Source organism: Phoca vitulina, unplaced genomic scaffold (genome assembly GCF_004348235.1).
Source record: "Phoca vitulina isolate PV1807 unplaced genomic scaffold, GSC_HSeal_1.0 scaffold28, whole genome shotgun sequence".
NCBI classification, from domain to species: domain Eukaryota; kingdom Metazoa; phylum Chordata; class Mammalia; order Carnivora; family Phocidae; genus Phoca; species Phoca vitulina.
Genome location: NW_022589731.1, coordinates 15,603,198 through 15,624,152, shown reverse-complemented (window position 1 = coordinate 15,624,152; position 20,955 = coordinate 15,603,198). Strand labels below are relative to the sequence as shown.

The 20,955-nt window shown below is 50.7% G+C and overlaps 1 protein-coding gene across 1 annotated transcript; it reads left to right on the top strand.

Moving 5' to 3' along the window:
* The first annotated feature begins 383 nt into the window (after positions 1-383).
* SFXN4 (sideroflexin 4) lies at positions 384-20,920 on the top strand. Its single transcript, XM_032423251.1, has 14 exons — positions 384-554; positions 1,844-1,909; positions 3,527-3,601; positions 4,958-4,984; positions 5,071-5,125; positions 7,672-7,697; positions 8,439-8,492; positions 8,580-8,636; positions 8,764-8,829; positions 9,597-9,669; positions 10,527-10,642; positions 13,915-14,000; positions 15,634-15,751; positions 20,821-20,920. Exons 1-14 carry the CDS (start codon positions 516-518, stop codon positions 20,896-20,898), a joined length of 936 nt encoding a protein of 311 aa, XP_032279142.1. The 5' UTR covers positions 384-515; the 3' UTR covers positions 20,899-20,920.
* Positions 20,921-20,955: the final 35 nt, after the last annotated feature.

Below are 20,955 nucleotides of genomic sequence, written 5' to 3'. Positions count from 1 at the left end.
CTGTCACGTGGGTAAGATGCAGGGCCTTCTCAGTAGGTACTAGGATACGAGGATTCCCATAGGTGACCGCCCCCCGCCCCCAGGCTGGAAGCGGCCCGGCTCCCCTAACGGGTAGATAGGGCTGGGAAGACTTGGTCGGTGGGAGGGTGGGCAGGCTCACGGGGACGGAGGGCGCACGGGGACCGGAGCGGGGGTGGAGGCGTGGGATCTGGGGCGCTGGCGCGTGGTGACAGCGAGCAGCGGGAGTTCGGAGACGGGGCAGCGGGAACACCAGGCGGCCGAGGCCAGGGCGCTGGCACACGACGACACCGAGCCGCGGGCGCGCCAGGAACCCGGCGGCGGGAACAGGGGACGCGCGCGCGCCCGGGGCGGGGCACGCTGCCCGGCTCCTCCTCCGCGCCTGGCCCGGCCGCCGCTGCCTCTCCAGCCACCGCACAGGTCCCGGGAAGCAGCGCCCGAGGAGGAGGAAGCGCAGGGGCCGGGCGGCTCCCTGGGTGCAGCGGCACGGCTCCCGCATGGAGCCCAACGTGCGCTTCTGGATCACCGAACGTCAAGTACGGCCCGGGCCCGGCGCGGCTGGGGGCGGGATGGCCCTGGGCCCCGTGGAGTCACCGCGCGGAGTCGCCGGCTGGCCCGGGTGACCTTGGGCAGGCCACGTGGTCGCACCACCCGCCTTCCCACCTCAGACCCCGGGAGGGGACGAAGGGGAAACCCAAGAGTGCGGGATGCCGACAGCCACGGCGGTTACCGCGTGTCACCTCTGCCCCGGGCCTGGCTAGCAAGGGTCGCCACAAGGTCGCCCTGCCCTGGGGAGTCAGCCCCCCTCCCCCCGCAGGTGTCGGCCCTCTGCTGCCTGAGCTGTTGCTGAGCATCAGGTTGGAAAGGAACAGGTGCTCCCAGGAGCCCCCAGCCTCCCAAGCTCGGTAGGCTCAGCCACTCAAACGACGCGGGGGCTGTGGGCAGCCGGCGAGGACAGGAAGTCGCTCCGGCCCCGCCTCCAGGGGGGGACTGGACGGCGCTGCCCAATGGCAATGTGATGGGAGCCATATAGGTCATTTAAAATTTTCTAGTAACCACATTCAGGAGGGTAAAAAGAAACAGCTGAAATTAATTTTAATGTATTTAGCCCAACATATAAAATACTAACATTTCAACACATAATCGATATAAAAATTATTAGTGAGATATTTACATGCTTTTTTTTCTAGAAAGTCTTTGAAATCTGGTGTATATTTTACACATATAGCATACTTCAGTTTGGCCTGGCCACATTTCAAGGGCTCCATAGCCACATGGAGCTAACTGGATAGTATAATTCTAGGGTGTTCTCTTTCAGCCTTACCTAAAGTAGGGCCCAGCGGGGTTTTCTTAGGTGGGGAAGTTGAAACGGACAGGGAGCTCATGCCTCCTCCACGTGTGAACCGAGCAACCTTTACTGAGGCCTCGCTGGGGGTGTCCGGTTCTTTATGACTCAAGTTAATCCTTGTAACAAGGATGAGGGTAAAGAAACAAATTCTAAGACTCTTCTAGGTAGTTGGTTCAAGGTCATTTGTGGGATATGGACTAGGCCCATTTGACCCCAAAGTCTGGGCTTTTAACCTTCAAGAGTAATTTGGTATGGAAGTGGTTAAGAGCACATGCTACTGAGTCCTTTCCTGGCTGGGTTTCCATGGATACGTTCATGAGCTTTTCTGTGCCTGTTTCCTCACCTGTAAGATCCCGGGGATGTCCCGAAGATTCCAGGAGCTGCTTTGGTTAGAAGGCCCTGTTAGGGTCTCTTATCTTTTTTGTTGTTGTTCTTCCTGCCACCATTAACCTCTCTGGTGCTCTTTTCCCTCTTAAGTCTTTTATTCAGAGATTTCTTCAGTGGACAGAACTGTTGGATCCTACAAATTTGGTTGTTTCAATTGTAAGTACTTCCTTGTTTTTGGAAATAAGACATTTTACATTTTATTCTGAAATGTGAAGACTGCGTCCCTTTGAAAGCAGTTGAAACAGAATCCATATATATTGTTTTTATTCCTTCCGCATGAGCTTGTTAGACTGGAAGGTTTATAAACAAAAGCAGACAGGTAACACCAGGGTTGGTACTGCCGTATCAGAAGGGATCAAAATAAATCCCTGGTAATAGGATAGACGGACAAAGGTCGTCACTGGCCTAGACCTAGGGTGCTAAAGGAGGGGTGCGGCAGGAAACTGGGGGAGAGTGTTGAGGCAAGGCCAGACAGAGGGGACTGTAAGCAAAGCCCAGGGGAGAAAGCAGGTCGTCCAGTAGGTGGGGCTTTTAATGCAGGGAAGCAGGCAGGTCCTCAAGGGCCTTGTGTGTCCTTCAGATGGGAGGGGTTTGCATTTGGCCTGCAGGGCGGGGTGGTGAGGTTTGTGTTCCAGACGGTCTCTTTGGTCACCAGGTGGTGAGTAATGAGGGTTTGAACCAGGTGTGGCCGAGGGCTCAAGAGGAGGAGATACCGTATCAGCAGCAATAATCCTTCAGGGCTGGACCCACAGGGACACTCCCATCCTTGTGCTCAAGATGTTCCGTGCAGCCTTGTTTTTTAAAAAACAACCTGAATCCCCGTCAGTAGGGAAATAGAGAAACATAACGTGGTATATTCATACAGTGGAATACTAATAAAAGTTAAAAGTGATGATCTAGTTATCAACATTTATTCAAATTCCAATATAAAGACCCAATACTACATCTTTGTTATAGATACATGTATTCGTGTATATATAAGTATTAAAAAGTGGACTGGAAGTTAATACCTTGAACTCATAATAGTGGTTATCTCTGATAGAATGGGGAGACACGAAACTGGGGTGATGGCTTTTGGGGAAAAAAATTGGAAGCAAATATGACTGAATGTTTACTGTTGTTCGTTCTGGATGAGGGGATTATGAGTATGTACTCATTTCATTGTCTTTTCTGTATTTAATTCTTTTTTCTCAAATTAAGAAAAAAATGAAGAGGGGCGCCTGGGTGGCTCAGTCGTTAAGCGTCTGCCTTCGGCTCAGGTCATGATCCCAGGGTCCTGGGATCGAGTCCCACATTGGGCTCCCTGCTCTGCGGGAAGCCTGCTTCTCCCTCTCCCACTCCCCTTGCTTGTGTTCCTGCTCTCGCTATCTCTCTCTCTGGCAAATAAATAAATACAATATTTTAAAAAAAGAAAGAAAGAAAAAATGAAGAGAGGAAGTAAGCCTGAATGGATCAGATATGGGAGAGAGAGAGAGGAGGGACTTCTAGGTTTCTAACTTACGAGCCAGGCAGATGGTGGGAGCACTCACAGAGACAGCTGACATCAGCTATCTGGGGGGAGGGGGAGGTGGCAGCCACCTGTGGGTCAAGCTGCTGGAGCTCTAAGTCTGAGTGACACACAGCACTATCCTCATGGAAACTCTCAGGGAGTAGAGAACCTTGGCTATGAGTTGCACTGAAATCAGGTGTGAATGAGCATGTGATTCCTAAATCATATGGACAAATCTAAATCAGGTTGAGATCATTGCTTGATTTCTTTCTATCTGATTATAGGAAAAAATAGAAAAATCAAGGCAACTATTGTTAACAAATGAAGATGCGTCCATACGTGACTTGGAGGACCAAAGGGTATGTTTCGTGTGCTGGGTTCAAGGTTGGATGTGGTTGCCTTCAGGAGATTTCTCCTTGCATGGTCTGAAATCAGGTGGAGATTGGTCATCGTAAACACTGCCCAGGGGATCTACTTTTCAAAACTGGGTTAGTTTTTTTTAGATGTAATTAGAATTCGTTCTCATAAACCAGATTACTAGTAGGAGGAACTAGTATTAAGGACGAAAAAAAAAAATCCTAGGGTTCTTCCTATGCTCAGATATTAGTGGGGATTCTCTGTGGCTGACCCCTGCAGCCCATGGCAAACTCCAGAATTCAGGCAGGCCTCTGAAGTCAGAATCTGTTCCCGTTAGAGGCAGTGTTCCGGGTCAGGGTTACATTCCTGCCCCAAGACTTAAACCAAGTATTTGTTATCTATCTTGCTGTGTATGGGGCTTTCCAGAGCCCACAAATATCAGTTCCGTGAGGGAGCCTGTGGAAAGTGCACATATTATGTTGGTTTGATGTTTTTTTTAAGAACTTTATGGGGCCTCTGGGCTCACAGCCTGGCTCTGAGGCAGGTGCCTTGGCTAATGGTGTGGTGTGTCACCTGCAAACAACCTGCTCTTCTCTGAGCCAGGGGCAGGCTGGATTTAGGGACTCACCTGAGGGCTAAGTTAGGTGTTGGTCTTGAACCCTCTCCAAGGTAAGAGACTGAGGACTTTTTGGGGCACCTGGGTGGTTCAGTTGGTTAAGCGTCTGCCTTTGGCTCGGGTCATGGTCCCAGGGTCCTGGGATTGAGCCCCACATCAGGCTCCCTGCTCATCGGGGGCCTGCTTCTCCCTCTCCCTCTGCCTGCTGCTCCCCCTGCTTGTGCTTTCTCTCTCTGATAAATAAATAAATAAAATCTTTTAAAAAAAAGAGAGAGACTGAGGACTTTTTAATGTTCTGGTCATTTTCTTTCTGTGGGTCATCTCATTGCTTATTGTCAGTTCATTTGTTTGTTTGATTCATTTGCTTCATTTATTTTGACTTTTCAATCCGTGTGGCACTGAACAGTTCTGGTCGTCACTTTTTTTTTTTTTTAAGATTTTATTTATTTGACAGACACAGCAAAAGAGGGAACACAAGCAGGGGAGTGGGAGAGGGAGAAGCAGGCTCTCCGCCAAGCGGGGAGCCTGATGCGGGGTTCGATCGCAGGACCCCGGGATCATGACCTGAGCCAAAGGCAGACGTTTAACTACTGAGCCACCCAGGTGCCCCTGGTCTTCACTCTTGAAAAGGCAGAGTGAAGATGGCACCAGAAATGAGACTGGAGAAGAGATGGGTTTTTTTTTTTTCCTCTTTTGCTGCCAGTTTACCTTTAAAAGCTGTTGCTTTTTTTTCTCTTTTCAGGTAAAAGACGCTTGGAAGAGAAGTCTCGTAAGTTTCAGCCCTTTCCTAATTTTTAGCCTCCTACAAAAACAAAGTCAAACATCACACTAACCTTTGTGTTTACCTTTGCGAAGTCAACAGTGCATCCTGACAACAGCAAACTGATTCCCGTTCCTTTTCGACCTGCAGGTGAGCTGATTCTAATTTTCAGGAATGGGTTGGGAAAACATGGTTTGTTTGTAACAGTTCAGAAAGTCTGCCTGCCTTTTTTTTTTTTTCCTGGAAGGATTTCTGAGTGTGAGTCTGGAAACCACAGCTTAAAAAGGAGGTTTGCATCAGAGTCTGGGTTTGATAGTGGAAAAGAGTCGGTTTGGGACTCAGAGCTGCGTCCAGTCCTGTGGAAAGATCTGGGGAGTTGGGGGTGAGGGCACAGGCCTGGGTCTGAAACCTTCTTTGCTCTGTCATCTCCCAAGAAACACACAATCATTTTGTTGATGGTTCCAGAACTTGTAACTCATAAGTATTTTGGATTCCACGTAGTATTCTCTCTTAACTATGATGAGGGGAGGGGTGCCTGGGTGGCTCAGTCGGTTAAGCGTCTGCCTTCAGCTCAGGTCATGATCCCGGGGTCCTGGGATCGAGCCCCACGTTGGGCTCCCCGCTCAGTGGGAGCCTGCTTCTCCCTCTCTCTGCTGCTCCCCCTGCTTGTGTTCTCTCTCTCTCTGTCAAATAAATAACTTAAAATCTTAAAAAAAAAAATATGATGGGGGAATAAAACCCATGATTGTATAGGGCCCTTTTAACTATGAAATTCTCTCTGTTAATAAACAAGAAACTGGGAACAACATGAATATCCAACAATTCAGACTATAGTTAAATAATTCATTAAAAAGATTGACGTACATCCTGTATGCCAATGTGGAAGAGTGGATCTCCAGGAACTAGTATTAAGGAGAAAAAAGGCAAAGTATAAAACAGCATATAGCGATCCTCTTTGTGTGAATAAGTATCGTGAGCACAAGAGAGTGTGGGAGTTTGCATCTATCCTGATAGACGTCATGAAGGAAAAACACTTGTTTCTCCTCTCGATGCTTCACTTTTTTTTTTAAGCCTATCCATGTGAGTTGGCATTTTTTTAACTTTATTTATTATTTTTAGTAATCTCTACACCCAACGTGAGGCTCAAACTCACAACCCCCGAGATCAAGAGTTGCATGCTCTACTGACCGAGCCAACGAGGTGCCCCTGAGGTTTCACTTCTCATACCAGATGTGCAGGCTTTTCCCACCCCCTTTAATTCTGTGACCCCAGCAGCGTGTCCTACAGTTTTAACGCAGTTCTGACACTGTCGACCTGGAGGCGGCAGCAGACCCCCCGGGTGAAGGGCTCAGTCCCACAAGACCACCCCCACTTCCAACGCCAATTGAAAGTCCAGATTCTCTCCTGTACTTCTGACCAACCGGCTATAAATTGGAGGTTCTCACACCTCCCTCCTTGGGTTTGAAATTGCTAGAATGGCTCACAGAACTCGGGGAGACAGTTTACTTACTAGATTCCTGGTTTATTATTAAAGGGAACAGATGGAAGAGATGCACAGGGCAAGGGAGGCTGGGGAGGACGGAGTTTCCACACCCTCTCCAGCACCGCACATGCTCAGCAAGCCAGAAACGCTGTGAGAGTGGAGGCTTTATTAGTATGGTTGACTAAATCCTTGGCCACTGTGACTAGCCCTGCCTCCAGCCCCTTTCCCCGCCTGGGAGGTGGAGGCAGCGGGTGGGGCTGGAAGGTCCAACCCCCTCATCCCCCAGCTGGTTCCCCTGGCAACCAGCCCCCTCCTCGGAGGCTTTCCCAAAGTCCCCTTATCTTATTTTAAGATTTTATTTATTTATTTGACAGAGAGAGACACAGCGAGAGAGGGAACACAAGCAGGGGGAGTGGGAGAGGGAGAAGCAGGCTATGCACTAAGCAGGGAGCCCGATGCGGGGCTGGATCCCAGGACCCCGGGATCATGACCTGAGCCGAAGGCAGACGCTTAATGACTGAGCCACCCAGGCACCCCCAAAAGTCCCCTTATTAACATCAACTCAGGGGGCGCCTGGGTGGCTCAGTGGTTAAGCGTCAGCTCAGGTCATGATCCCAGGGTCCTGGGAATGAGCCCCGCATGGGGCTTCCTGCTCAGGGGGAGCCTGCTTCTCCCTCTCCCACTCCCCCTGCTTGTGTTCCCTCTCTCGATGTGTGTCTCTGTCAAATAAATAAATCTACCTTTAAAAAAAAAAAATCAACTCAGGCGAGGTGGAAAGGGGCTTGCTAGGGTAAAAAAGACACCCATTTCACCTTTTTATTGCTGTTCTCAGGAAACTCCAAGGGTTTTAGGATCTCTGTGCTAAGAACAGGGATAAAGAGCAAATCCAGGTTTCTTCTTATAAATGACAGTATCACGAATGTGCTAAGTTCCTGGGGAGGATGAACAGGTTAACCGCTTGCCTCCAGTGAGAGGGACTGGAAGGCCGGAGGGTGCCTCGTTAGGTCTTTCTGGACGGTGCTGACTGAAATGCTAGCTGTATGCACATGGTTATTATTAGGAAAAATAAAAGAATGAGTACAGACTGTCCTTTGGCATCCGTGCCTTCAGGGTGCCAGAGGGAAGGTTCTTGGGTGGGCGACTCCCCTTTCTGGCCTCTTCTTCCCTGCACCTGGACAGCGACGGTCACCGATCCTCTTCTCTTCTTTGCCAGCTCTCCTACCTTTCACGGCGCCCATGGTGAGTCGGCCTGAGACCCCAGGTGTAGGAAGATGTCGCTCATCTCCTAACCTCAGTGGTTTGTGACCTCCAGCTCTGGACCCCTATCCCGCCACGGCCTGGTAGATGGCTGTGGATTCCCCACCTCTGACCCTTGTCTGCTACTCACAGGCCTTCACCCCGCCCTCACACTTACCCGGTCAGGAGCCTCTCGAAGGTCCCAGTGTCACAAGGTTATCCTTTCTTGGGATGCCTTGGGTGCGCAGAGCACTTCCGAGGAGATGGACGACAGGCTCCCTGCCTCAAACACACAGAATAGTCCATTACCTTCTCTCCCTTAACCCTCCTCCCCCGTACACGCCCTCACCTGGGACCTGGAACTGCCCCCCAGCGAGGCGGTCCCACCTTGACACTCACGAGGTGCTCTCACAAAGGGACAGCCTTCCTCTGTCACTTCCTCCACACCTGCCCTGTGTCTGTGTCCACTCGTGAGTGCGTACTCCTCAGCTGCCCCGCCCTGCTGCATCACACATCTTGGAAGCAGGGACCACTGTGAGACTGCCCCCCACATGTCCTCAGTGTCCTGTGGGTGTTTGCTGAGCATTGCGCGCCACCGCCCAGTAGCCTCCTTGTCCCAGCGCCTGGGGAGAGTGGGGTGCTCAGCGCAGTGTCTCCCCTGGGAAGTTCTTTGCCCTCCCCCCCCGCCCAGCAAGTTCTCCCTCCCCTCCAAACACTTAAAACTCTGCTTTATTTTCTTAAAAGATATTTTTCTCGATGCTGTCGGTAAAGAGTCTGAAGTCCCTGATTTTACCTCAGGTAAAAACTATTTCTATTTCATGATTCCTGAGTTCTGTTGTGCTCGAATGACCGTAGTGTGTGATCTATGTGCCTGTCTTTCTGCAGATTTCCTTCTATACCTACACCACAACATTCAACATTGTCAATGGAAACGCAAGTTATGTGAGTATTATGAGGCCCAGGGGATACGCAATTCTGTGTTACTTCTTTTGGAGTTTGTTTGTTTTAATAATCCTTCCTGGGTAAAACCGTGGTGTTTGCTGAATACATACTTTTGTTTCTTCCTTAGAATCGTCGCCTACATGAGAGTGTGTTACTAGGGACAGGAGTGATTGCCTCTTCCTCCTTTTTTGGAGTGGGTATTTTAAAAATCTATTAGATCTTTTTTATTCCTCAGAACAAAAGAAACTATTCTGAATTACAAATTTGTTTCAAGTTAAACAATTTAGAAAGTATGGCTAAGGGGCGCCTGGGTGGCTCAGTCGGTTAAGCATCTGCCTTCGGCTCAGGTCATGATCCCAGAGTCCTGGGATCAAGCCCCGCATCAGGCTCCCTGCTCAGTGGGGAGCCTGCTTCTCCCTCTCCCTCTGCTGCTCCCCCTGCTTGGGCTCTCTTTCTCTCTGTGTCAAATAAATAAATAAAATCTTTAAAGAAAAAAAGAAAGAAAGTATGGCTAAGACACAAGAAGGGAAATGGTCACCTGTAATCCCATCACCCCCTAAGTAAGCATACGAGTACCCCAAGTCTCTAGGCATATACTTAGTATTCTTACCTTTTTAAAAAATTGACTTAGGCTACATAAACATGTTACACAAGTTGTGTATTGCTTGGGATGTCAGGACACTGATCGTTAAAAATATAGACGTTAGAGTCAGATAAGCCGGGGTTGACCTCCTGGCTCAAACTCTTCGCAGCTCCGAGATTCCGGACAAGTTACCTCCCTAAGCCTCTGACGATCGGGCGAACACCTCAGTGTTGCAAGAATTAAAAAATAACACAGAGAGCGCTTGCGGTGGCCTGACCTGGGCTAGCAGCTAGGTTGACGCCAGCTCTGTGCTACTGAGAGTGTTCAGCTGACTTTAGGTCCTTTGCAATGACGAGTTTTCTCTCTTCTTCTTCTAGTTATTCCCTCGTTTGCTCCAGATGCGGCTGAATCACGTTCTGTTGAAAAAGGCCCTTCCCGTCATCATTCTCAGTAAGCAGGAAGCATGTAATCTTTGTGGTCCTTGAGTCTCCCTACATCTTGAGGGACAGCCCAGTCCCTTGGCCACATGGTGACTGTTGACAGCTGCTGTTTGCAGCTTCCCGGGGCCTCCAGGCCGTTAGGTCCTTGGTCTGAGAGGTGACCCTTGCTCTGTCGCTCTGCTTTCCACTGTCAAAGGGTGAACACAAGCCCGGGAATACAAACTCGCTCTAAAGACGGTGCCAGCCCTCTGCATGTTTAATTTCACTTCGTCCTGCCAAAAACGTGTGGGTAGCAATGTCATTATTCCATTTCCAGATAGGGAGGCTGAGGCAGGGGCACTTTACGGAACTGTCCTAGGGTCACACACGGAGGCGGCGGCAGCCTAGGGGGCTCCAGCCTGGCGGGCCGACTCCGGTGGAAGTGACAGAGATACTAGCCAACTGTTTGAAGTTTGTCAGCCCGCAAGTTCACTAGTTCACACTCCAGATTTGAGTTTGGAAATCGTAACAGTTTGAAGAGTTGGCAGAATGATCTCAGTGGTAAAATCAGGGAGAATGTTATAGAAACCTGGTCAGACCAGCTAAAGCAAAGAAGGGGGCCGTATTTCAAGGACCCAGGGATTTGTCCTGGAATCCCGTCAGGGGGCTGGAGCCTGGCCGGACCCAGGACCCAGGACTAGGAGGCCAGCGGTTCTGACCCAGCTCTGCAGCCGCCGGACGGAGCGAGATTGGCCAGCACATGCCGGCTGACCACCTGAGGGTCGGGGCAGCGTAGCCATCAGAGAAAGATGCTTGACACCAGAAAAGATGTTCCTTCGCTGGACCAAACTCGCCCTCTGTTGTGCATTTTCTTCTTCACATACACAGCCCACATCAGTGCAATGAATGTTGTCGCAGCCCGAAGTCTTGAGCCCATTCGAGGCATTGAAGTCATGGACAAGGAAGGCAATGTCATGGGCTATTCCAGAAAAGCCGGGACAAAGGTAGGGGGACGCTCTGGAGCCCTAGCTGGCTGGCCTTTTGGGGAGAGCATGGAGGTGTCTGTTTGGGAGCTGGGAACAAAGTCACGTCTCCCTTCAACCTTTCCCTATCCTGTTTTCCCTCATTATGCAGAGGGAGCAGTTTTACATTTTGCACCACGATGTTTAAAAGATGGTGCATTAGTCTGGGTTCTCCAGAGAATCAGAACCAATAGGATATTGATTGATTGATTGATTGATTGTAATTGGCTCATGCAATTGTAGGGCTCGTAGGCTAGTCAAGTGTTGGCCCCATCTGCAGGCTAGAAACTCAGGAGCCCATGCACTGGTCTTCAGGCAGAATTTCTTCTTTGGGAAAACCTTCTAGATTTTGCTCTCAGGGTTTTCCAACTGATTAAATGAGGCCCACTCACACTATGGAAGGTAATCTTATTTGAAGTTAACTGATCGTAGATGTGAGTCACATGTACGTGGCATCACGGCAGGTCGTGTCTGATCAAATTCCCGGGTGCTCTTGCCAACCAGCTTGACACGTATGACCGACCGCCGCCGATGGGCCTCCGCCAAATGCGAGCCTGTGTTGGTCGGAGGTCAGAAAAGATGGCTGCTCGTTCAGTCAGGAAATACATCATTGTTCGGCTCACAAAGCATATTCCACTAAACCCTGTCTGCGAGGCACAAAGCTGGATTATAAACCATCACATGTGTGCCACCGGATTCCTGCCAGACCATTTATTCAGTGGCATGTCTGAAAATAGTGGCCACCTTCCTAAATGAATTACAGTAGAGACACAGTGATTACAGGTAACAAGGGGAGAAGTAGCTGCCAAAAATAAAATAGCTCGCTTTTGAAATAAAGGTTTTGTGCCCAAGAGCCACCCTAATGAGACCTTTTTATTGAGAGATAATTTACGTACTATAAAATTCGCCCTTTGTGAGAGTATAGTTAGATGAATTTTAGTAAATGTAAGCAGTTACGCAGCTGTCACCACAGTCCAAATTTAGAACATATTCATCCTAAAAATTTCCCTCATGCCCACTGAGTCACTCCCTTCGCCCACCCCCGGCCCCAGAGAAACACTGAGCTGCTTTATGTGTTCACAGTTTTGACTTTTCAGAAATTTCATGTAAGTGACTCGTACAAGTGTTTTTTGTGTCTGCCTCCTTTCACTTTTGAGCTTCATCCACCTGTACCGTGTACCTCCCGACAGTCTGTGGCTTTTTCCTGCCGAGCAGCGTTGCATGTATGGATGTACCGACCCCACTGCGTATCCCTTCCCCAGGCTGGGGGTATCTGGACTGTGTCCAGTCTGGGGCTGTTCTGCATAATGCTGCTCTGGACGTGCACAGGTCTTTATGTGGACGTCAGTTTGCGTTTCTCTGCAGCTCCGTTTACCTGCAGGGTGTTAGGGCTGCTGTGAACCGTGCACACAGCTGAAGAGAAGAGTGAGAGCAGGTGTTTAGTCGGTGAGTAGCCCCGCGGCACGAGGCGCCTGACCAGGTGCTGTGCTAGGCTCGGCCACGCCCTCAGCTGCTCGGCCACGCCCTCGGCCACGCCCTCAGCCGCAGGCTCACTTCTCTCTGGGAGGCCCGAGTGCTCAGCCTCCCAGGAGAGGTGGCCTCGGGCCCCGCGAGCTGTCTGGATATCTAGTCCTTCTCTCCGGGAGGAATTTCATTTTCTGCATGAAGGCCAAGTTAGGGTAAAAGAAAGATTTGATGCTCTGCTTTTTTTTTTCTGTTTTAAGTTTATCTTCCTCTGAAGAACAGAGTCTGCAACTGTGCATAAGCATAAGCATTCTTTCATCATTTCCCTGTCACCAAACGGTCTATTGTCTTTGGCTAAAATTTCAGAAAGTACGCAACCAGCAATATCTGATTGTAATAGGGCACCTTTGATCAGATTTCGGGGGCCAATCTGTACTGTTTGCCCTTGGCTGGGCCCGGTGCCCCTCAGGACGGGTGGCCGGTTCGCACACAGGCGGACAGCCCCACTGAATCACACCACCCTCAGCAGCCACTTCTCTCTTCCTGAAGTGGAGCGATTTTATTTTATATTCCTGAAAGTTTATTTATTTATTTTAAAGATTTTATTCATTTATTTGAGACAGCGAGTGCCCGGGAGAGAGCCACACGAGCGGCGTGGGGGGGGGGGGGGGGAGAGCGCAGAGGGAGAGGGAGAAGCAGGCTTCCCGCTGAGCAGGGAGCCGGATGCAGGGCTCCATCCCAGGACCCGGAGATCATGAAGTCAAAGGCAGACGCTTCACCGACTGAGCCACCCAGGCGCCCCCTGAAAGTGTATTTTTTAAGAGCTATCCTCGTTGGCCCCTCTGTCCCCATGGGGAAAGGTGTTCCCTGCAGAGGAATCGGATGAGCTGAGCGTCAGGGTAAGAAGCAGAGAGCAGGCTGCCGAGCAGGGGCGAGGAGCCCAGAAGGCAGGCTGTAGCCCCGTCCTAGGAAGCCAGAAGTGGAAGAGAGGGTTGGAAGGGGATGGTCCAGTGTGTGCCTGTTCATGTCATGTACAGCAGTGCTGTATGGAGAGTTGTGACTTATCCAGGGGTTGGCTTCGGAAGTTAACATGCGAGTGTCATCTGTGGTCAGGATTTCCCTTGAGAGCCTCTCTTACATTGCCCTTGAGTACGTGTGACCTTGTGCACATAACCCATATGGTCAATGACATGTTTAAATGCTCCATATGTAGAGTATGTATTATAGGACAGATGACAAAACGTTACGAGCTACACATGTTTGTGCGAAGTAAGATTTTACAGCACACTTAGTGACACAAGCGAAAGGTGGGTGCATACAGGTGCATGGTCCGTGTGGGTGTGATGCCACACTGGTGCCCTCTGAGCTGGACTTCTGGAGGGTTCCTCCACTCGAAGGGGTGAGAGTAACTGGGGAGCTGCTCGGGATCGGGAGGCCAGTGTCCGATTCCTGGACTGAAAGGAAAACACGCAGCAGTCCTCGGTGGCAAATCCAGCATTCCCCCCGAGGGCACGAGTTTTCTATAAGCTGCCTTTGCTTGTACTTAGTGATGGGGTGGTTGGCAGACCGATGGGGAAACCACGGTGGAGCCCGCGGGATGTAAATCCCGGCACCAAGCCCAGCCATCCTCCAGCCCTGTGCCCGGAGGGGCTGTCTCCACCTCTCCACGTGCAGTATTTTTCTAAATGAGAGAGGAGAGCTGCTGTTTGCTCATCTCTGTCTTGAGTGGCAGGATCCCTGGAAACGGTCTCACTCCGTGTGCTAAGATGCTTCCTTTCCATTTCCGCTAGGCCGTTAAAGATACAGCAACATCCAGAGTAGTGCTGTTTGGGACCTCAGCTTTCATCCCTGAAGTCTTCTCGCACTTTTTTGTAAGGTAAGATGCACGCTCATCTCCCCAGGTAGGAACGAACATTTGACACTCAAAATCCTTACAAAACTTGTCAAACACTGAACCTGGTGGGAGGCATAGGAAGAAGTTTGTTCAGTTGTCTTCCTGCTAAACTCTCTCCGTCACAGCTTAGACAGTAGGATTGATTTGGGGCAGGCGTGGAAATCCAGAAGTGCACGTTCCTCAGCCCCGGTCTCTCGCCCAGGCCCCGTCCTCAGCTGGCTCCGTGTCCCCGGGCACGGCCCCTCGGGTCTTGAACGCCGAGCTGAGGTGATTTGCAGGTTCTCCCAGCTCCGATGTGCTGTGAGGATTGCTCCGGCCGGTCTTCCCCCTTCATGGCAAGCGTGTGTTAAGTTAGCATAAGTGGCCCAGATTTAGTGGACCATCATCCCTTTTGAGAAGCAAGAAGTGGCCTATTAGCAGGAAGGCCTGGGGACCAGCTGGTGTGAGAAACCCAACACGCAGTGGCTTAGGCCAGAAGGCAGATGTGCTGGTTTAGATCCTGGCTGTGGGCAGGGGGCCCATGTAGGCTGTGGTCACCGAGCAGAAGCTCTCCTCCTCCTCATCTTCATGGTGTCAGCTTCCTCTGTCCTGCCACACGCTGGCCTCTTCGTGTTGCTGAGGGACATGACTGCCAACACCTCCCAGCTCATATCCTCCAAGCGTCCTGATGAGGGGTGAAAAACACAGCAAACCCCAGCGAAGGCAGAGAATGTCTTCCACTCAGTTCCCAGACTCCCAGGGAAGGATTCCGTTGGCCCAGATGGGGTCACCTGAACCAATCCCTCCGTCCAGCGTGGCGAGCTAGGAAGCCTTTGTTAGGACCCCGTGAGGATTGCATTTTCAAGAAATAGCAGCATGCTGCTTAGAGCCAAGTGTTACTTCCCATGGTCCACCGGTTGGATGGGGGTGGAGACCTCTGCTGGCCCAGGCTCTTCCTGGACCACTCTGGCTGGGTCAGAGCTGGGGCGCCTTTGGAAGCTGGGGTCCTCCAGTCTGTCCCTTAGAGCCCACATCGAGGCACCGGCTGCCTGGGGCGGAGAGATGGCGCTCGTTTCCCGGTGGCCCCCACAGCCACAACAGTGTCCATGCCGGAGTGACCTCGGGGGCTCTTCTGACTCAGCCCTTGCATCCTGCGTGTGAAGAAACCCAAGGCTCAGGAAGGGGAAGGGACTCGCCCGAGACACCTGGTCTATCGGTGCAGACCCCAGCTGGACCCGGGACCCTGGGTCTCTGACTCCCGACTGGGGTTCTTCGCGTCTTCCCGCGTGGTCTCTCACGCCCTCAGAGGTCAGGGGCAGAATGTCCCATCGTGTCAGCGGAGCCCAGCATCTAGAATCTGGCCTCTCACTCTTGAGCCATGGGATTTTGGACTTAACTAGTCAGTGGCTGTGTCCTCGTTTGTGTGAAGGGGGTGATGATAGCACGAACCTCAGAGGGTTGTGGGGGATCAAATGGGCAGTGCCCGCGAAGTGCTTAACCGCGGGCCTGATGCACAGGCTGCTGGTATCTCGTGTTTGTGGGTGAGGGAACCAGGGCGTGGGCCTGCGGCTGCGCGCCAGACCGTCCGAGCCGAGGGCCAGCCTCTAAAAATGCCTGGTGACCTTGTCTCTTACAGGACCCAGTTTTTCCGGCAATATCCGTGGTCATTATGGACCTTCAAGCTGTCTTGTACTGTCTTAGTAATGGGACTGATGGTGCCGGTTTCTTTTAGTATATTCCCACAAATTGAACGGGTAAGTGCCCCCTATTCAAATTTCTCTCAAAAAAAAAAAAAAAAAAACAAAAAACTCAAAACCCTTTTTCTTCTCCTTGTTGTAAGAGTAAGATAAATAATTCTAAAAAATCTGCTAAGTTTTCAAAAGTTATAAAAATAACTTGATTTAATCCCACCCCTCAGATCACTTCTGCAGTTTTGGATTCTGTTTTTCTTAGTGGTATATCAGAAGCATTTTTCTGGGACATTTAAAAACCTTTGAGATATTTTAAGTACTTCCTAATTCTCCATAGTGATGCCCCACGCAGTGGAACTTTCTGCAGTGATGGACATGTTTGATCTGTGTGCTCACACGGCAGCCACTAGCCACGTAAGGCTGTTGAGCACCTGCCGTGTGGCTGACTTGACCGAGGAACTGAATTTTTATTTTAAGCTGTGTACTCACAGCAGCTAATGATTACTGTGTTAGTGCTGTTGTATCGCCGGGGATATATTCTAATTTATGATGAGTCAGACGACCTAGATTCGAATTCCCACCTCCTCCATGACCTTGGTCAATCTGCTTCAATTCTCTGAGATTCAGTTTCCGTATCTGTTAAAGAGAACTGAGGATAGTAGTATCTCTGCAAAGGGTTGTCGCTGCTGTTGAGGACATTGCTGATGTAATAGGTATTATTGAGTTCTGGCATTTCTTAGGTGGAAATTTTAAATGCTTGTTTCTGCCACTGAAGTTAAAAATCAGTGATGTCTTGGGGCACCTGGGTGGCTCAGTTGTTAAGCGCCTGCCTTCGGCTCAGGTCATGGTCCCAGGGTCCTGGGATCGAGCCCTGCATCGGGCTCCCTGCTCGGCGGGAAGCCTGCTTCTCCCTCTCCCACTCCCCCTGCTTGTGCTCCCTCTCTCACTGTGTGTCTCTCTCTCTCTCTGTCAAATCAATAAAATCTTAAAAAAAAAAAAAAAATCAGTGATGTCTTCAAAAGTATTTAAATTTCTGGAATGAACTTGTTCCAAACCGAACTTATCTAATTTTAGGTTCACAGCATCATTAATTCGGGCAACTCTGCTAGCACATAACAGAGAAACTTTAAGTTCTCTTAAATGGTTGCTGTACTCACTCTGAGGGTGCTGAGGGGCGGGATGGGGTGGGCAGCTTCTCAGTAAAATAAAATGTTAGAAAAAAATTTTTTTTTTTAAGATTTTATTTATTTATTTGACAGAGAGAGACACAGCAAGAGAGGGAATACAAGCAGGAGGAGTGGGAGGGGGAGAAGCAAGCTTCCTGCCGAGCAGGGAGCCCGATGCGGGGCTCGATCCCAGGACCCCAGGATCATGACCCGAGCCGAAGGCAGACGCTTAACGACTGAGCCACCCAGGCGCCCCAAAATGTTAGAAAATATTTTTAACCGTCCCAGGCCCACCTCTTAGGACATGGTTTGTCACAGTAAGATTACGGTAACCGTGAACCCTTTTGCGAATACTTATTTTGGATTGCCTTGGTACTCGGGAGTGGAGCAGGTGGCTGATCTGCAGGTTAGGTCATTGAGAAAAGTCTTTAAATCTTGGGGGAATTCCTGCTGCCCTGCTTCCTTGATCTGGCTTCCCCCCGGGCTCTTGGATTCAGTCCACACACTTACAGAGGGCCTCCCCTGGCAGACCGGAAGCGAGGTGCTGGGGTCAGCCATGAGTAAACAGGGTCTTGCCCTTGAGTAGCTCTGAGAAAGCAATGGCATGTGGCCACCACGGGCTTTGATTTGGGGACCTAGGGGGAGGAGGAACCACAGAGCCCAGGAATCCTGACCTGGCTGAGGGTGGGGGTGGTGTGCTTTAATAAGTCCAAAGGAAGGGGCGCCTGGGTGGCTCAGTTGGTTAAGCGACTGCCTTCGGCTCAGGTCATGATCCTGGAGTCCCGGGATCGAGTCCCACATCGGGCTCCCTGCTCAGCAGGGAGTCTGCTTCTCCCTCTGACCCTCCCCCTCTCATGCTCTCTCTCTCTCTCATTCTCTCTCTCAAATAAATAAATAAAATCTTTAAAAAAAAAAAAAAAAAGAAGTCCAAAGGAAGAATCTTTTGCAGAGCTCCCTTTGCTGGCATGGGGGAGTCAGAATCTAGAATCAACGAGTTTGTTGTTAGGTAATTGGGTCTCTTTCTGGTTTGTCTTGTACATGTCATCATGGACCGTGGGATTCACTTTTGCGATGTTAGGAGTAACTTGGTTCCTTACTCTGTGATAGCATTTTGGTCCTTGGCTCGTGGCTGCTTTCTGTGGCACGAGGTCACCCTTCTTATGGAAAGGCGAGATCCAGGACAGCCTGCCAGTGGCCAGAGCAACCCTCTCCGCTTTACCGCCGCCACTCTCACCAGCCTCCTCGAGTCAGGCGGCCACTAGACTTAAAGTGACAGGGCTGAATGCATGGGTTTGGGTCGTGAGGGAGAGACCCCCGCACACAGGTAGCCGCAGACACAGTGGGATTGCGGGGGACACAGACACGCACCGGGGCGGTGTGGGCATGGCAGAGGCAGCGTCGACAGTCGGGGGCTGGGGGCAGTGGCAGGGCAGGCTAACAAGTGTAAGTTCTGTTTATCCAGCGCCTTCTGTGTCCTGGGGGCTCCGCCAAGCAGGCTCTCGTCTTCAAGACGACGTTTCATTTTCCCATTTTACAGATGAGGAGCCAGGGGCCCGGGAGATGAGATTCCCCTGTGGGGCGTGCGGCTACGGAGTGGCGGGGCCAGCTGGTGAAGGACCCCACAGGCCCCCCACGGTGATAGAGCTTTATATGGAGACATGAAGGAGAGGTTTCGAGGGGGGAGTGGCTTCTTCAGGTTGTATTTCAGAAATACCACCCTTTGGATGCCAGGCTGTCGGTGGGGCCAGTCCTGGAGGCTGGGAGGACAGATGGGGGGCTGCAGAAGTTTTCTGGCTGGAGGTGATGGGGGATTTGGAGTAAGTCCACGCTAGTCGGTTAGAGAGACAGAGTTGAATTGGACAAGTTAGAACCTGTGAGCATTCAGACTGGGGGCGGAAGTGAAGAGAAAGGGACCGGGGGGGCACCCGTATGTGTGGTTTAGGTTCAGTGCCAGTAGCCGGGGGGAGGGAAGAAAGCAGCACTTGCTGCTTCTGACGTTCAAGCAGGGAAGGATCTCGGTTCTGTCTGGAGATCTGGTACAGCCTTCGGCAGCAGATGCCTTTAAGTGGTCAGACATAGAGGGGTCACGTTTGAAGAGTCTAACAGCTTGCTGCAAAAATTCTCCCCTTTTAAAAGGGATTTAATTGGGAGGCGCCTGGGTGGCTCAGTCGGTTAAGCTTCTGACTTGTGAGATCAAGCCCAGCGCTGGGCGTGGAGCCTGCTTAAGATTCTTTCCCTCTGCCCCCCACCTCCCGCTCACGCGCTCTTTCTCAAATAAATGGATGGATGGATGGATGGATTCATTCGGTCCTGGGCCCCTGCAGACCTCCTCTGCTTCTGCTTGTTACCAGTTCTGGGGTGTCAGCTGATGCTGGTCCCCACGATACCTCGTAGCTGGTATGTTTAGCCCCGTACCTTTAATTGCTTGCATCGTTGCCTCACAGGCTCCCATTTGACGTGAGAGACTCCATCTTGCTCTCTACAGTGAGGTAGCCAGTCCAGTAAGGAAGCTATGTGTCATGGAGTCCCCAGGGGTCTAATTCCTTCCAGCTCAGCAGGCCACCATCCCTAGGGTTGGGCCCCATCTTCAAGGTGCAAGATGGCACCTTCCTCATTCCACTTGGCCAGGTGGCACTTCTACTTCTGGTGCATTGGCCAGAGTTTAGTCATGTGCTCAAAGCCTTACTGCAAGGGAAGCTGGGGAATGAGGTCTTTTTCTGGACCTACTTAAAATTCTGAGACCATAGGAGAGAGCAGGTGGGGCAGATGCTACGGGTTTTTGCAGAAAGGGTCATGCGTCACATATGGAAATAATGCTTACCTGCTAGAAAGTAAACATGACTGAAAGGCCGTGGGGAAATTAGGGAAAGAAGAGAATTGCCAGCTGATCCAGGAAGGCTGCATGGAAGTGGAAAGCTTTGGACATGGATGGATTTGAACAGACAGAGATCGGGGAGGGAAGAGGGCATTCCAAGTGGGGGTATAGGAGAGCTGAGGGGTCCAGTGTAGCTGGGCACATGTGGCTGAGTGTGACTGGCAGGATGCTTGGGGCCGGACGGCAGGACGTGCACGGCCAGGCCGAGGAAGCAGGCTGTACTCTGAAGGCAGCAGGTGGGTCCTGCAAGGCTTGAAGGGGCTCTCGGGCCGGAGTAGAGGCAGGAAATGGAGTCCATCTCGCCTCTCGAGCCTCTCCCCACCAACCCAAGTAAGTCTTAGCATTTGCTGGACCTTGAAAATACCTTGTTGATCCAAGGTGGACCCAGAGGTGGCTGAATGGTGGTCCTGAGCCAGTGGGGGCCCTGCCTCCTTGTCTGGCCTAGGGTGGCCAGCTCTGCTTGTCGAGAAATCCCAAGGCCAACAGGCCCCTGCCCAAGATCGGGATATTCTTCTCAGACATACCACAGGCTGCAGCGACCTTCTGGTCTGGAAACTCAAGGACCTTAACAGGGAAGCGTGTCCCCCTGCAAAACTCCTCTTCCGCTAAGCCGCCCCTGCTGCCACTCTCAGCTAGTACTTCCGCCCCTTGCTAGGCTAGGAATGTGGCTGGGTATTAGGGCACTGTTGTTGATTTTGTTAGGTGTGATGACAGCAGAGCAGTTACATAACAAAGTCTTTATCTTTCGGAATTTCCCACTGAAGTATTTGTAGGGAAAATGGCAGATCTGAGAGTTGCCTTCAGATACTCCAGAAAATACCTCCAAGCTGGGTATGCTGGATGAAAGAAGACTGGCAGATTGTTAATAAACCAGAGTGATGAGTATATGAGGGTTCATTATATTCTTTCTGCATTTGTTTATATTTAAAATTCTCCATAACAGTGTTTTGGAAGTCATGTGTTGTGCTATCGACTGGACATCACTGAAAAAAGTGGGACTGGGAAACAGATGCTTTCTAAATTTTTTAAACTTTAAAGGCAAGGAAAGTTCTAAAACAAAAAAATATGAAGAGTTTGACTTTGTTTTTCAGATACAGTGCAGTGAACTTGAAAAGGAAATTCAGTCTGCAACAGAAGAAACCGAACTCTTCTATAACAGAGGGGTGTAAGGATGTGTTTTCAGTGAATTTGTTTGGTTCCTGCTTGAACACCTTGCTCTCTGCTCG

Excerpts from the sequence above, each read along its gene's own strand:
- SFXN4 (XM_032423251.1), top strand. The coding sequence starts at position 516 with ATGGAGCCCAACGTGCGCTTCTGGATCACCGAACGTCAA. Across the intron at positions 5,126-7,671 it reads CGTTCCTTTTCGACCTGCAG|CTCTCCTACCTTTCACGGCG; the intron begins GTGAGCTGATTC and ends CTTCTTTGCCAG. Across the intron at positions 8,493-8,579 it reads AGTCCCTGATTTTACCTCAG|ATTTCCTTCTATACCTACAC; the intron begins GTAAAAACTATT and ends GTCTTTCTGCAG.